The sequence below is a fragment of the Babylonia areolata genome, chromosome 18 (assembly GCF_041734735.1).
Source record: "Babylonia areolata isolate BAREFJ2019XMU chromosome 18, ASM4173473v1, whole genome shotgun sequence".
In the NCBI taxonomy this organism is placed as follows: domain Eukaryota; kingdom Metazoa; phylum Mollusca; class Gastropoda; order Neogastropoda; family Buccinidae; genus Babylonia; species Babylonia areolata.
Window position 1 is genome coordinate 57,927,972 of NC_134893.1, and position 17,500 is coordinate 57,945,471.

A 17,500-nucleotide genomic window follows, 5' to 3' on the forward strand; every position below is an offset into this window, starting at 1 on the left:
ACATCTTACCACACCACACACACACGCACACATACACACACACACATACACACACACACCATGCGCGCACACACGCACGCATACACACACACTCTCTCTCTCTCCCTCTCTCTCTCACACACACACGCACGCACGCACACACACACACACTCTCTCTCTCTCTCTCTCTCTCTCTCTCTCACACACACACACACACACACACACAGTGAGAGTATGCAAAAATCATAGTTCATCTAAAAATCAAATATCATCAGACTAAGAATTAAACCAAAAAACAGCACTTCCGTACTTCACAAAAAAATAAGCGGCATCACAGTAAAACAACTTTCATTCATTCATACAGATCAAAAGCCCTAACACCACTTCTTCATACCCCCCACCCCCACCCCCGCCCCACCCCCACCCACCCAATATCCTACACTCCCCCTCCTTTGAAAAAAAACCTACAGGTCTAAGCATAATCGCCCCCCACCCCCACCCCCTACACACACACACACACACACACACACACACACACACACACACACACACACACACAGTGTGGAGGAGGACAGGGAGGAGAGGTATCATCATCATCATCATCATCATATTCTTCTTCTTCTGCTGCTGATTTATACAACCCACTCTTTTTCAGTGCGGTGGGAAAGACATGTCTGCTCATCAGCTACACGACAAACGCTTTCCCCGGAGAGTACATTCCAACAGTGTGAGTTTCACCAATGTAATAATAATAATAATAATAATGGTATTTATATAGCGCTGAATCTTGTGCAGAGACAAATCAAAGCGCTTTCGCACTAGTCATTCACACGCATGCATAACTCTAAAACTGTAGAAACTAAAGACAAGGAAGGGCAGGCAAGGGAGGCTATTTTGGAAAGAGGTGGGTTTTAAGGCCAGACTTGAAAGAGCTGAGTGTGGAGACTTGACGAAGCGAAAGAGGAAATTCATTCCAATCGCAAGGTCCAGAGACAGAGAAAGAACGGCGGCCAACAATCGAGTGTTTGAATCTGGGTGTGCGTAAACAGAGTGGATCCGAAGCCGTTCGTAGTGAGCGAGATGGAGTGTAGAGGTGAAGGCAGCCGCAGAGATAGGAATGGGCAGTTTTGTGAATGCATCTATAACATAGAGTGCTGATCTTGTACTTTATTCGGTGTGAGACAGGGAGCCAGTGGAGATGTTGCAAAAGAGGAGTGATGTGCTCAGATCTTTTCTTTCTGAGGACGAGTTGGGCAGCAGAGTTTTGTATGCGCTGAAGGGACTGAATGGATGAAGCAGGCAAACCAGACATTAGAGAGTTACAGTAGTCAAGGCGAGAGAGAATGAAAGAAACGACAAGTCTAGATGTTGCGTCAGTGGACAGATATTTCCGGACGGCACTGATGCGCAGTAGTTGACAGTAGCAGAACTGACATGTCTGACTGATAAATGTTTGCATGGACAGTGTATTGTCAAGGACAACACCGAGGTTCCTGACTGACGTGGAAAGAGGGATGGATGTACTGCCAAGTTTGATTGTGTCAATTGTGATGGAAGACAGTTTTTGTTTAGTTCCTATGATCATTGCTTCAGTTTTGTCCGCGTTCAATTGTAACTTATTTCGAGTCATCCAGTTTTGAATGTCCAGGAAGCAGTTGGATGTTTCTTGCAAGAGCGACAACAATTTTTCAGGGGTATCACTCTTCTGGAGTTGAGTGTCATCAACATAAGCATGATGACTGATATTATGGCAGTTGAAAATTCCAGCGAGAGGAGCAGTGTACAGTGTGAAGATCACTGGGCCTAAAACAGATCCCTGTGGGACTCCATGTTCGATTTTAACGGGTTCAGATTGGAAATGATCAACAATGTCAGACTGGAATCGATCAGTGAGATAAGATTTGAACCAGTTTAGAACAGTAAGATCATGGTACTTAACCTTATTGTCACACTGGTACATACTGACTTCGTTTTCAGGATGCTTGGCACTTGGTGTTGAACAGAAGATTTTTTTTAAAATAATATTTTCAATGACATTTCCTCAAAACAAAATTAATAGACACTTAGAAGAAGAAAAAAAAAGAAAGAAGATTAGAATGAATAAAAAGACAAGCACTTCATGATTTTGACATTCACTACAGCTGAACGAAACACACACACACACACACACACACACACACACACACACACACACATCGTCATCGACATCTCGAAAATAAATAAATAAAATTAATAGATAAATGATGATAATGACAATTATAATCACCATCATCATCATTATAATAAGTAGGGAGAAAGCGAGTCTCCCTGTCGACATCCTCTTTCTACTGGAAACCAGTTGGTTGTTTGTCCGTTGACAAAAACTGCTGACTTTTTATATGTTGAATAGAAGTTTGTGAACTTGTATTTTCTGGTTCAGATTGATGTCTGTTTATAGCGTTACTTGAAAGGCAATGTTTAGTACTTTCTTCTGTGTGCCATAAAGATAGAAACAACTCAAACAACTCACAGAGGCATGGATGGGATTTTTGTTTAGCTTTAGATTTAGCACAGATAGGCAGTACAATGACTCTCTCCGTTTTCATCACATCTGCTAAGGAAAAAGTTGGGGTGAGGAGTGGATAGAACGGAGGGGAGTGGTGGAGGGGATTGGATTCCAGACCTGACCTTGGCATGGATCCAACGCGCCAGGCACACCCTGGCAGCCTGCACCGAATGTCGTAAGAATGAAAGACCCGAGGGGAGGATAAAAAAATAATAACAAAGATAATACATGAAATACATGAATAAATAAATAAATAAATGAATAAATAGACAAATAAACGATTAGAAAGGTAAATAGTGGTGTGTCCATCGAGATCGATGATGACCATCGCTGTCATCCAGCTGGGGGATGGGGGCAGGGTGGTGGTGGGGTGGGGGGGAGGATGCTCATGAATCTATCTGTGAATGCGCAGATGGCAAATAATAGATAAATAAGAAAGTAGGTAGGTAAGTAAGTAAGTACAATAGATAAATAAATGAATAAATGAATGAATAAGTAAATGAATGAATGAATAAATAAATAAATAAATAAATTCTATATGATTTCAAAGTAGATACGAGATACATGATGCAACTGAAATATCATAATTAAAGAAAAGAAACCGAACAGAAATGGGCCTCATTCAGCGAACTCGCGCACACATACAGACGTCTTCACTACTTGAGGTTGATGGTGACAACTGCACTGACGATAACGATGACTATGACCATGATTAGGCTCTATTGACGTGTTTATCAACCTTTTACCTGTGCATGTCATTAGTATGTTTGAATACTTAAATAAATCAATAAATCAATCAGTTTTCTCTTTATTGATTTCATGTAAGAGTGTGTGTGTGTGTGTGTGTGTGTGTCTGTGTCTGTGTCTGTGTGTCTGTGTGTGTGTGTCTGTGTGTGTGAGAGAGAGAGAGACAGACAGACAGACAGACAGACAGACATACAGACAGAGGAAAATCCATAACGTCGAAACTAACAACGACGACGACAATGACAACGACCAAAAGGCGAAGAAGTAAAAGATAGTGCTGTGTGTGTGATGACTGCGACAGGTTCTCCAACTACTCAGCCAACGTGATGGTGGACGGCCGGCCAGTAAACCTGGGGCTGTGGGACACTGCTGGCCAGGAGGAGTATGACCGCCTGAGGCCTCTGTCCTACCCCCAGACTGTATGTACTGCGTGATGGTGACCTCTGTCCTACCCCCAGACTGTATGTATGGCATGATGGTGACCCCTGTCCTACCCCCAGACTGTATGTATGGCATGATGGTGACCCCTGTCCCTCCTCCAGACTGTATGTATTGCATGATGGTGACCCCTGTCCCTCCTCCAGACTGTATGTATGGCATGATGGTGACCCCTGTCCCTCCTCCAGACTGTATGTATTGCATGATGGTGACCCCTGTCCTACCTCCAGACTGTATGTATTGCATGATGGTGACCCCTGTCCTACCTCCAGACTGTATGTATGGCATGATGGTGACCCCTATGCCTCCTCCAGACTGTAGGTATTGCATGATGGTGACCCCTGTCCTACCCACAGACTGTATGTATGGCATGATGGTGACCCCTGTCCTACCCACAGACTGTATGTATGGCGTGATGGTGACCCCTGTCCTACCTCCAGACTGTATGTATGGCATGATGGTGACCCCTGTCCTACCTCCAGACTGTATGTATGGCATGATGGTGACCCCTGTCCCTCCTCCAGACTGTATGTATTGCATGATGGTGACCCCTGTCCCTCCTCCAGACTGTATGTATGGCATGATGGTGACCCCTGTCCCTCCTCCAGACTGTATGTATTCCATGATGGTGACCACTGTCCTACCTCCAGACTGTATGTATTGCATGATGGTGACCCCTGTCCTACCCACAGACTGTATGTATTGCATGATGGTGACCCCTGTCCTACCTCCAGACTGTATGTATTGCATGATGGTGACCCCTGTCCTACCTCCAGACTGTATGTATTCCATGATGGTGACCACTGTCCTACCTCCAGACTGTAGGTATTCCATGATGGTGACCACTGTCCTACCCACAGACTGTAGGTATTGCATGATGATGACCCCTGTCCTACCTCCTGACCGTTTGTATTGCGTGATGGTGGCATCTTCTCTTACCCCAGTTTATGTGTGGCAGACTGTACGAAGTTCATTAACATGGTGATGTTGATTACGTTGATGAAGATTGTGGTGATGATGGTGATGGTGGTGGCGATGGTGGTGATGGTAGTGGTGGTGGTCATGATGATGCTGATGAGGAGGAGGACACTGGGATGACTATTACAGTACGAAGGCTGTGTACTACCACCAAACTGTTGTAGTTCATGACCCAGACTGTACGGATTCAAGGCTGTTGCAGCAGCAGCAATCGTAGTAGTTGCAGTGGTAGGAGTAGAAATAGCAGTGTTCGTAATAACAGTGCGTGTTCGCGAGTGTGTGTATGTGTTTGTGTGTGTGTGTGTGTGTGTGTGTGTGTGTGTGTGTGTGTTCTGCATGTCCGTGTGCGTGTCCGTGTCCGTGTGAGTGTGTGTGTGGTGGGGGAGGGGCATGGGGGAAGGGGGGGGGGGTAGTGAGATTCTTTCCCTCTTTTATTTCTGTAGTTGAAATATGTGCATCAGACGGGCACTGAAATCAAAGCAGAAATGATAAACATGAAATGCATGTATGAATATTGATTTATTTCCTTCCAGGATGTCTTCCTTCTTTGTTTTTCCATTGCAAGCCCGGCAAGCTTTGAAAATGTCCGCACAAAGGTATCGACTCTTACCTCCTCCTCCTCCTTCTCCTCTTCCCCCTTCTTCTTCTTCTTCTTCTTCTCCAACATAATCACCACCTTCTCATTCTTTTTTGAAAGGGAACGGAGCTGATTAATAAGACTACATTCATGACGAATGGAGTTAATTGTAGACTATGGGTATCTTTCCCCGCATTTCATCATCATTTTCATCACCGTTCTTCTTCTTCTTTCTATTATTACCATTACTGTTATCATTATTATCATCATTATCATTATTATTCTCGTCATTAATATTATCATCATTATTATTAAATGCTAGCCCAGATAGTCGGGACAACAGTTGCCACTTCTCCTCTCCTGATGGTCTCAGTCAGACACGACTATGATGCATACATATCATTCATTAATATGATGATGATGATGATAAATATCATTATTGTTATCATTGTTATCATTATCATTATTATCATCATTATTACAACAGCTAAATGAGAGCTGTATGATCAATTGTTTCCTCATTTCAGTGGGAAGTCATTTACTGCTTAGTCTTTTTGCGGACTATGACTCTCAAGCTAGTGCTGCAGCCTAATTAGGAGCTGGTTGGCATTTGGGAACCATCCCAACGCTGACTGTCCTGAAACCCTCTTGGCCGAGAGAGTGGGGATGTAACTTGGGCAAGACACTCTCCACTATAATCAAAGTCTAGCCCAGATAGTCGGGACAGCAGTTGCCTCCTCTGCTGTTCTGATGGTCATAGTCAGACACAACTGACTATTATTATTATTATTATTGTTAAGATTATTATTATTATTATGATTATCATCATCATCATCATCATCATCATCATCATCATCATCATCATTATTACCATAAATGTTGTGTGTGGCAGTGGTACCCTGAGGTCAGTCACCACTGTCCCGGCACTCCTATAGTGTTGGTGGGAACCAAACAGGACCTGCGAGACAGCCCCGAATTCGTCAAATCCCTCCGACGAAAACAGCTGGAGCCCATTTCGCGCGTCAAGGTGTGTTGTTGTTGTTGTTGTTGTTGTTGTTGTTGTTGTTGTTGTTGTTGTTGTTGTTGCTGCTGCTGCTGCTGCTGCTGTTGATCTTTTGATAGGTATTGTTGACTTTGTTTATTTATTTATGTTTGTATAGTTAGTTGCCTATTTGGTTATTCATTCATGTATTTATCTATTTATCTACACGAAGAGACAAAAGGCAGAAAAAGGAAATGGACGCTTTTTGTTGTTGTTGTTTTTTGTTGTTGTTGTTGTTGTTTTTATCGTGGAAGGGACGTAACCATCGGTAGTACGTTTTAGCTGGTATGGCATGCTTCTCTCCCTTACAACGCGAGTGACCCTTTTTATTCTGCTGGCGGTGTGTTGGAGGGGTGAGTGGGGAGGTTGGGGAGTGGTGGTGGGAGAAGAAATGAAGTTCGAGGGATGAGGATAAGCTTCCATCATGATCCTTTTGTCTTCGCCTTTTTGTTTTTCTTTCTTCTTTTTTTTTCCAGTCTGTCTGATGTGTTTTCAAGTCCTGAAATGGATGGCCCCTTGAAATCATCAGCTGGGATCTCTGTCTCTCGGTCTCTGTCGGTCTGTCTGTGTCTGTTTCTGTCTCCCTCGCTCCCCCCTCCGCCTCCCCCCCCCCCCCGCCCCCTCCCACACACACACACCCTCTCCCTCTCTCGGTGTCTACCTGCCTGTCTGTCTGCCTCTGTGTGTGTGTGTGTGTGTGTGTCTCTCTCTCTCTCTCTCTCTCTCTCTCTCTCTCTCTCTCTCTCTCTCTCTCTCAGCTGTCAACAGCAGCTAAACAAAAGTGCACCACTGAATATATGTCAGACTTTTTCTTATCGCTTATGTAAAATCTGCTAAACAATGAGTTTTGTTATCATTATTGTTGTTGTTGTTATTGTTGTTGTTATAATAATAATAATAATAATAATAATAATTATTATTATTATTATCATTATCAATTGGCACTGATTTCTCCACTGTTTCTACTTCTTCCTCGTCAACAATCTCGTCAGTCGGGGGTCATTAAGTGATGACATCAAGACCTGATCAGTGCGTTGGTTTTATGTGAAGATCAATCAGACATATGTAGCTGTTGCTGTTGCTGTTATTGTTTATGTTTTCGTTGAAGTTGTAGTAGTAGTTGTTGTTATTATTAAGGAGCAAATTGTGGTGCAGCGTGCATAGTGGATCAGTCCTCACACTTAAACTGATACCTCCTCCTTGAATCTGACGCTGAAACTGGTTCTCTCTCTATCTGTCTCTCTCTCTCTCTCTGAACCCACAGGGTCAAGCCCTGGCCGGCGAGATAGATGCCGTCAAGTACATGGAGTGCTCGGCCCTGACACAGAAAGGATTAAAGGCGGTCTTTGACGAAGCCATCCGTGCCGTCATGGTGCCCAAAGTGAAGAACGCCAAGCCCAAGAAACCCTGCACCCTCTTGTAAACCGAGGGGGAAAAAAGAAAAGAAAAGAAAAGAGAAAGAACTGACAACTAACGACAAACATCCAGAAAAAAGTATCATTATTGGTGCAGCAGTAGTAGTAATTTCACTATGGACTATATTTTCAGTAAAGGATATATATATATATATATATATATATATATATATATATATATATATATATATATATGTGTGTGTGTGTGTGTGTGTGTGTGTGTGTGTGTGTGACCAAGCGCTATGCTTGCTCCAATATTTGCCTCACACACAAGCTGTACTAGCTTGCCTCACGCACAAGCTGTACTAGCTTGCCTCACGCACAAGCTGTACTAGCTTGCCTCACGCACAAGCTGTATTAGCAGACGACGTTTTTCCCGCCGTACCCGCGCACAGAATGTGTGACGTCACTCTGCTTACATCATTTTGTCCTCACTAAACCACCTGCTCGGCCAGTGTCGCGTCGCGGTACGTCATTGGCTGAGAAGAAACTTGTGTTTCTGTTCCAAAGTATTTAATTAATAGCTCTTTTGTCAGATCAGTAAACTACAAGTATTATATACTGGCAGAATCGTCGCAATTCCATCTTTAAGTCTGTTCCATTTATGTTTGCCTACGTAACACTGATTTAACGCAGTTTGTAATTTTCAGCGACGAGCTCGTTAAAACTGACCCTGTTCAGGTGACTTAAATTAAGATTATAAATTCATCTTAAATAACCAACACTTCATTTTATACTCATTATAAAGTAGGTGTTGAGCTCTTTCTTTTGCAACTTATCCGACGTAAATCGGTTCAAGAATCATTTAGAAATCTGTCACTGAACACCGTTAAACAAACAATTGTCATCAGATTCTCCGTGATTAGTGACGATCTGCTTGCAAGCACACGTGACGGACTTTGTGGTCCGCTAAACTTGCATAAATTGGCACAGTGAGTGATGAGTGGTCATTTCATTCCTGGTCAGTCATCTGACCAGAGCCTGCTCTCTCTCTCTCTCTCTCTCTCTCTCTCTTGCTGCGTCGAGCAGTGTGTTGTGTCGTGTGTGTTCCCACAACAGCTGACACCTCGCTACGTATTGCTGTAAGTACTAGTGTGTAGAATGTGTTGATTTGTAATTTGTATTGTTCGACACAGTACTTGTGTTCATATGAGTATGTTCAGTTATTGCTTTGTTCAGTTAATTCTTTGTTCAGTTATTGCTTTGACATGTTAGTCACAGCTCGGCTATGATTGATCTAGAAATTGCCATGTCGTCATATGCTCGGAGCAGTGTTCCATTTGATTCTTCTTAACGTCACAATCTGTGACGTCTCTGGACACTAATAGTTTGTTCCAGAATGTTCTAGTGAGTGCGTAAAGTTCATTCACCACTTAATGGTTAAGCCATGATGGTTCTTCACTTACTATCTGGTCTATCAGTTTGCCAGTATAATATCAAAGCCACTGATTCTATTATCTTGTTTATTATTTATGTATTATTTTACATGCTGATATCAATTGTACTGCTACAGTGTGCTCAGTGCTCTAAGGTGTGTGTAGTATTCTGCTGTTGTGATTTCAAGATAGTGTTTGATTAATATCAGTTATTGGTTAAAACCACCTGATATGTATCAGTCTGTTAATTGTAATTTAGTTATCATGCTCTCTCCTATACGGTTTACTCCAGTATAGTGCAACATGATAAACTGATTCATTTGAGACACTTTGACACAGTATAAGCTTTATCTAATCTATACTGTCAGTGTACTTTCACCAAGTCAGCATTGCTTCAATCACTTTAACTGCACTATTCAAATGTATTAGGAATGTCATTTGATGTCAGCGTTTGGTCTTCACACATTTGCATTATGTTGTTGCGTATCCCAAACCCGAGTGAATAGTCTTTCCATGTGATATGTATACATGCGCTTTATTATTCACTTGTGCAGACATGTTGTGCTAATGACATTTGTTTGTGTCATTCCAGGCACTGTCTTCGTCTTCTCTTTTTATCTTCTCTTAGTATTGTCTTCTTCTAGTTGTCTTCTCCTAGTTGTCTTCTTCTCATTACTTCTTCTTAGTCTTCTCCTTTAGTTTATAACTATTGTAAATAAACCAATAGAAACCCCATTTGTGACTGGCCTCTATATGTTCCTGGCCTGTGCATGGGATCTTGTCTATCCTTTCATTCAATCAATCATATTTAGTTAAGTCTTTTGTGCCGTACCCTATTAGAACCACTCGGAGCACGGCTACATATATATATATAATTACATAGATTTATATAGATATATATCAGTAAACCTATACCTCGTCACTATTAGACTTTTCCTCTTTGTGAGATATAGTCTATTTTGTTGTTGTTTTTTTCGTTTATTTATATACATAATTATATAACCACAACTGTATATATGTTTTCGTTCTTTTATTCTTTTACCACGTCGCGTTTGTCACATGTGTGTGTGTGTGTGTGTGTGTGTGTGTGTGTGTGTGTGTGTGTGTGTGATGATGATGATGATAACGATGTTTATTTTTGTTACTGCTTCCAAAAAAAACCCTCATATCAGTTTGTGCAAAAGAATGCATATGACCCTCTAATTCTATTATTTGTTTATCTATCTGTCTATCTATCTATCTATCTATCTATCTACCTCTCTATCTATCTATTTATCTATCTATGTATCTATCTATCTATCTATCTATTGTTTGTTTGTTTTCAACAAACTATGATTATTTTTTTCTTTGCTTTTGTTTTGTTTTCTTTCAGACCCATTGAAAGCAGTATAGGTATAGTTATTATTTTTTCTTCTTAACTTAATAGATAAATAAATAAATGAATAAATAAATAAATAAATAAATAAAACCAGGCTGCAGTGTATATGGATAAAATGTAGAAACAAACTTGGAAATAGTTATGAATATTACGCGTGAATATAATTCATCTGCTATTTTCTTTAATTCTTTCCTTTGTACTTGCCAAATGTTGCTTTCCTGTGACAGCATTTGAATGGCAATATTTTAGGTGTGTGTGTGTGTGTGTGTGTGTGTTTGTGTCTGTGTCTGTGTATGTACGTGTCTGTGTACGTGTCTTTTTTTCTTTTTTTGAACACATTTAATTGTTATCTTTAAAAGTTTTCCTCTTTTTTTTTTATTGCTCTTTATACATTAATTTTGTACTACTTTTGTAATTCCTCTCTCTCTCTCTTTCAATTGTCAACAAAGTGTGCCCACATTTCTTTGATTTCAGTTATAAAACATAAAAGAAGTTCACTTCCATTTGAAACCATGTTGAAACTATGAATGCAATTTGAATTCGTTTTTTGCCCCCACCCCTACCCCTCTCCCACCCTCTCCATCTCTCTTTCTCATATTCACACACACACACACACACACACACACACATGAGGAAATATGCAAATTGGATACAAGTCTCTTTTAATTGAAATCAGTTTTAACGTGCGATTGAAAACAAAAAGAAACCTTCAAATAGTGGCATATTTTTACACAGACAAAGACGAGCAATGTTCCTAACCCACCTACACACACACACACACACACACACACACACACGAGCGCTTACACACACACACACACACACACACACACACATACACACTCATACACTCACGTACCAACTCACGCATTCGAGAGAAGAAAAACGCCAAATGCTGTTCGCCTCCTCGTTGAAAAGGATTCTCTGTATGGAGATATACAATAAGAAAACTACACATGGATTAAGGACACAAAAACTGTGGCTTGTAGAATAAGACTCGCGTTTGATCACAGGTTGACGTCATCAGGGACTGCTTTTGTTGGAAAACAGTCCCTCCATTCCTAGTTGTTTGGTTGTTGTTGTTGAGTCATCTTTTGTTTCTTCGTCATACAAAAGAAAAGCTTCCTTTCCCAAGAATCGACAGTTTGTATTTCTTTTTTTCTTTTTTTTTTCTTTTTTTTAAATTTCATTTTATTCTATTTTATTTTATTTTGATTTGTTTGTTTGTTTTATCATTATTCTGCACCGTTTCAGTAGCATTACTCACTCCCACGCCGCTCATTCCGAGTCTCCCGTACAAGGCCACACGCAGGTTCGTCTGTCTCTGTCAGTCTCAACACCGGCAGTTCACAGGGAACACTCGATGTTAAGTCGCCAGGAGGCCACACACCAGAGGAGACCCTTCACTTCTCCTGAGTCGCCTTGGTGGTGTTCGGTAGTGCCTGTTCTGATATAGCGTACTTAGGACAACACCTATTAAGCTACCTACTGCCGACAATAATGGCTTAGTCGCGGTGTCAGACTGAATGTGACCGCCATCACATCACTCCAACGACAGTCCCCCATGAATCCGCCGACACTGAAGACCTTGACAAGACTCACCCAAAACGCGGAAGTGGAGGGATATCGAAACTGAGGTCACCATGAAAGGTCACATAATCTGGGACTTTTCTTTTATATTGATGATGATGGAAGAAGAGGAGGATGGCGATGGCGATGCTGATGGAGATGCTGCTATGGATGTCCGTTTAGGTTAAGGACTACGTGACAAGGCTGCACTCCACGCTTTCCAACAACAGTTATAATTTAGCTGGATACTTCGCTGGTCTCTCACCACCTTTATCAGCAAAACAGATACAGGAAAGTCTTCGTTTGGACAGGCTGTGAATGCATACACAAGTAACGTAGTAAGTTCAGACTTTGGATTTTGAGTCAAGGATACTTTCTACTGTGCGAATATACACTCATTTCAAAACTGTATGGCTAACTTTTCTCTAAACGAAACCAGTCTTCAACCAAACTGGATGTTTGGCACTGTATTAATGAATGTCGCAAAGAGTTAACATTGAGAATTAACAAAACTAATGCGCACGAATGAAACAAAACTGAACAAAACAAGAAAGAAAAAAAAATTAAAGTAATTTTTTTTTCACGAACGCACGCCTATGCTCCTTATATACACGTACACGAACACATACACAAAGGCGCGCGCGCGCGCGCGCACACACACACACACACACACACACACACACACACACACACACTAACGCACATGTGAAGAAATCATACCATATAAACTATAGTGAATGCTGTTCAAGTGTGCCGAAGCCAAATGCCCTGAAAACAAAGTTGTGATTTGGAATCCCTAATACTTGTCCAATATAATGCAAGGCACGACAGTTTTATGTTAAATGAAGAGTTAGCATCTACACAAAACATGAGCAGTAACAGACACGAACCAAAACGCCCAAAAACAAACTAAAAACAAAAACAAACAAAACACACACACACATGATATGAAATACAATCGCATGTAATACAGCAGCAAAAACAAATCTGTTTATACAAAGAAAGTTAAGTATGAACAAAACACGGTTGAAAATCAAATCAACGATTTCATATACCTCTCCCAATTACCCAGACCTATCACTGTCATCATGATTGTTGCTTATTATCACTGATATGGCACCTATCTTTAGTACAGACCAAACTCTCCGCGCTGATTACTGAGCAGACCACGAAGGGTCACATCATGGCTGAAAACTATACAATATCGGTCCCGCTGAGCCTGAAAACTAAGAATTCTGAGATAGAAAATTAGTCAGAAGTGCAGTCACATTTACGTACAGAAACTTAACAATGACAAGCCACTGACGTTGAATATTCAGGGGATTTCTCTCCGCGTGTAAAAAAAAACAACAAAAAACAACAACAACAACAAAACAAACCCGAACCTGAACACAAGCATATCTACACATAGCACGCAAAAGCATTCATAATGACAGGCAAATAGAATCAAACAATACGGTGGGCAACCGGGATGAAAAAAAGCAAAAACAAACAAACCGTGGAATCATCATACTAGTAATATCCAGTTATCAAGTTCTGAACAACTTCACCTCCCCAACCCAACCCCACCCCCTCACCTAGTCCCCACCTTTCCAGAAAAAAAGAAAAAGAAAAAAAAAAAAACGATCAGCAAGGCAAAAATAAGAAAGGGGGAGACTAAAGAAAGAAAAATAAGCCAGAAACAAAGAGAGCGACAGAAAAGAGGAAATTTTTAACACAGTAAACCCACCCTCCCTTTTTTTTTTTTTTTTTTTTTTTCGTAACTGAGAGAGCCCCGCGCTACATTCTCAAAGGGGAGGGGAGGGGAGGGAGGCGCACCTTAGCTCTCCCCCACACCTCTCCTTTCCCTCCAAGAGAAAAACAAAAACAAAAGGAAACAAAATAAAAGACAATGCAATGCAACAAAACGAGGCAAGAAAACACACCAACACCCCCCTCCCCACCCCCTCCAAAATACCTCATTTCTCCCCCTCTCCCATCGCTAAACCACCCAAACAGAACACAACAGAACAAGAAACCCATTCACACCAAAAACAAAAAAACAACAACCAAAAACAAACAAACAAACAAAAAAATATATATATAATAATTGTCAGCGCTCTGCCGACCGCTTTACATTCTTGAACTCTGCTGCGGCCCAACATCACTACCTATCCTCTCAACACCATTGAAGAAAGCCGCGTTGTCCACGCCCGCCGCGCCGCTTCGCAAGTCCGCTCCGTTGGCAGCGGCGGTGGTGGTGGAGAGTTGTCTCCCTTCCTCCACCTCCGGGAAGCAGCGGAAAAAGTCCCACGATCGCGGCAGGAAGTAGCGCGCGAGAAGGGAGACCATCAGCATGGAGCAGAGCGTGATGAGCATCGACAGCGTGCGGAACGGGAACTGCTGTCCCGATATGGGGTCCAGCCAAGGGTACTCTGTATAGTAAAAGTATCGTACGTGCATTGTTCAGTATAAGAACTATATTATTATACTGCGTCATCATCGTCATCGTTAGGCGTTATCATCCTCGTCATCATTATCATCTTCATCGTCATCATCATTGCCATCATCAGCATCAGCAGCACCACCACCACCTTCATCATCACTATCATCATCATCATCACCGTTGTCGTCGTCGTCGTTGTTGTTGTTGTTGCTGCTGAGGTGTCAAAGCGTGTATTTCTGGACAAATCAGTTCGATTGGCTCTCAATCTGCGCACGTGCAATTACACATGATTGACCGGTGACATCTGACCTCCCACATCGTTACCGCCTGTCTGGAAAAGTCGACCGACGGTGCGTGCACAGACCAAGTGTTCGTGTGTGTAGTAGACATGGGTGTTACAACAGTACTGTGGGGACTTTTTGGGACACTGAATTTTATACATTTCGCTCCTTCTTAAAGTCATTTGAAGATCATATAAAAGTTGTATACAAAAGGTATAGTTGTGGGGGTATGGGAAAGATCCTCGGAAAATGTTTTGGTTCCTTACATCCCTTGTGTAGTGTTAAAAAATTCCCCATAAACAAACGTACCTGAACGCGCGCACGTGGGCACACGCACGCGCATGCGCGCGCACACACACACACACACGTGCGCACACACACGCCAGCACACACACACACACACACACACACACACACACACACACACATACCAAAACCCATCCACCTACATGCGCATCCCCCTTTCTTACAAAACCCTTCCCCAAAAAACTCACCAATCACGGGCTGAAGCCCCATCCCAGGCTCTCCCCCAAGCAGCCTGAAGATCAGGCCCAGGAAGTACCCCACCAGGGACCCGTAGGTGTTGGTCCAGGGCACGTACATGGCGCAGAGCAGCTGCGGGTAGAGCATGACGTAGACGAAGTCTGAGCAGAGCAGGAAGAGGTAGTAGATGGACGACACAGAGATGGCCAAGGCACAGGCCATCGCGGCGATCACCACCTGGGCCCCTCTCATTACCCACACCACCATGGTGTCAGAGGGCTGTTGATAATAATAATAAGTCCCGGCGTGTGCTGCCTCCAAGGCGGTGTGAAGACGGTCATGCGCGTAAGAGCCCACGCACTCGTTCTTACGATGGGGTGAATGTGGGAGTTGTAGCCACGGACGTATATTATAAGTCCGTGGTTCTAGCCCCAAGAACGAGCAAAGAAATTGGACGTCGAGGTCGTGCTGGATGAAGCTACTTCAGAAGAAGCTCTCCCGGTTGTAAAGACCCACGCGGCGTGGGTCTTTCGGTGAAATTCAGTCCGGCCGGGGCCAGAACTCTCCCGGCCATGGAAGAGCACATGGTTAAACTACAGCACCACTTTTCTTTTACTTCGTGTAAGTGTAATCGATTTTTGTTTCGGATTTTTCTATTCAGCCAGGGACCCTTGTGTTGCTGTAGGTTCTTTTACATGCGCTAAGTGCTCGCTATATATACACGGCGGCGGGACCTAGCTCGGCCTTGCCGGCGCAGTCGGGTTGAACTATAAGCAAAAATGCCATGACGGGGAACATTTCAGTCATCAGTGGGGTCCCCCAGGGAACTGTGCTTGGGCCTCCTCTCTTTCTCCTCCTCATAGAGTTAATGAACAACAGTTGTACTACTCAGTCAAAGACTGACACGACTGTTTGCAGATAACTGCTTCGTATATGGAGCTCTGGGCCTCTCGGTCTCTCCGAGGCTGTCGTTCTCTCTCATTCACTGTGACATTCACACACACACACACGCGCGCGCGCGTGCGCGTCGAGCCCCACACGCACGCATGTACACACACACACACACACAAACAAAAAGCAACACACACTCACATACATGCGTATATAAACACACACACATACATAGACATTATCAAACACACATTCACACATACACACGCACGCACACACCACACACACGCGCGTGCGCTGAACACGGGGTAGTCCACGCAGTCTGTTGATGACTGAAGCATTATGAGATAAACAAAACCACTGGTGACCCCTTGCCCGCATAGAGTCCCTGGCCAGTTAATGGACTGATTAATAATCCACGTCACAGGCGTTCCATATGATTTGACCCACTGAAATTTTGTCACGAGTGTTCATTGAATTATACGTATGTGTAAAATTCAGCACTTCTCACAATCAGCATATGTACACACACACACAACTCAATCAGCAGCTGTTCGTTGGTTCTACCCAGGTAGACAGCCTGTTGTACAGATGACTGTATTTGTTTTAAACGCTTATATTGTATCTGTCCGAGGACAGGCGCTTTGTAAGTCCGTCAATAATTATCAATCGATCAAAAGACCTCCATAAAACTATTACTTCTTTTGTTCGCACACATGAATAAAACATGATTCAACCGAAAACCTCTCCTTCCATGCGACTTTATTTCAACACGAAACAAATGTCCCTCGCGACAGGTTTTCATGATGACGCTACAAACCGGAGACGACAACAGCCCATCGAGCTATGAACTGATTGCCAACAACTAAAACCTTCCCTATAGTCTCTAATGAACATTTCTTGTTCGGGCCTTCATGATTTGGCTGTTGGAAATCGCTTGGTGGAGTTCATGGTGGAGGCCAAAACAATGGAGCGAGCTCTAACCAGTCTGTCGTGAATTCCGTTTTACCACACGACTTGCAGTTACCTGTTCCGAGAATTTGTATGCAACCGAGTTTTTTTTGTTTGTTTGTTTGTTTGTTTTTTCCGGGGGTGGGGGGTGGGGATGGGGGGTTAGCGTTCGGTCACTGGACAATACAACGCATTTTCACTAATGTGCTATCACCGGGTATGTCAGGCTAGATTGTTATTCGTTTTGGTAGTATTGTGTGCTCTATTTTCTGTTGTTCATTTTGAGGTTGATGTTATTCGTTTTGGTGGTAGTATTGTGTGCTCTGTTTTCTGTTGTTCATTTTGAGGTTGATGTTATTCGTTTTGGTAGTATTGTGTGTTCTGTTATCTGTTGTTTTATTTCAAGGTTTATGTTTTCTTTTTTC

At 42.6% G+C, this 17,500-nt stretch overlaps 2 protein-coding genes across 2 annotated transcripts in view; one reads left to right on the plus strand and one right to left on the minus strand.

Annotated features, from left to right (window-relative positions):
- The window catches only part of LOC143292943 (ras-related protein Rac1-like), a 12,810-nt gene extending 2,978 nt beyond the window's left edge, over positions 1-9,832 (plus strand). Inside the window, exons 2-6 of the mRNA XM_076603654.1 lie at positions 635-706; positions 3,573-3,690; positions 5,221-5,283; positions 6,157-6,291; positions 7,571-9,832. Of these exons, the coding sequence (XP_076459769.1) occupies positions 635-706; positions 3,573-3,690; positions 5,221-5,283; positions 6,157-6,291; positions 7,571-7,729 (547 nt within the window). The 3' untranslated portion in view covers positions 7,730-9,832. The remainder of the gene's footprint in view (positions 1-634; positions 707-3,572; positions 3,691-5,220; positions 5,284-6,156; positions 6,292-7,570) is intronic.
- A 4,324-nt stretch (positions 9,833-14,156) lies between these two features.
- LOC143292291 (high affinity choline transporter 1-like) lies at positions 14,157-15,500 on the minus strand. Its single transcript, XM_076602476.1, has 2 exons — positions 15,245-15,500; positions 14,157-14,458 (listed from the first exon to the last, which is right to left on the minus strand). Exons 1-2 carry the CDS (start codon positions 15,498-15,500, stop codon positions 14,157-14,159), a joined length of 558 nt encoding a protein of 185 aa, XP_076458591.1.
- Between the last annotated feature and the right edge of the window lie 2,000 nt (positions 15,501-17,500).

Bases quoted from the DNA above. Each gene is read 5' to 3' on its own strand.
- LOC143292291 (XM_076602476.1), bottom strand. From the start codon at position 15,500: ATGGTGGTGTGGGTAATGAGAGGGGCCCAGGTGGTGATCGCCGCGATG. The intron at 14,459-15,244 runs GTGAGTTTTTTG...TTTACTATACAG, and splicing joins GGGGCTTCAGCCCGTGATTG to AGTACCCTTGGCTGGACCCC.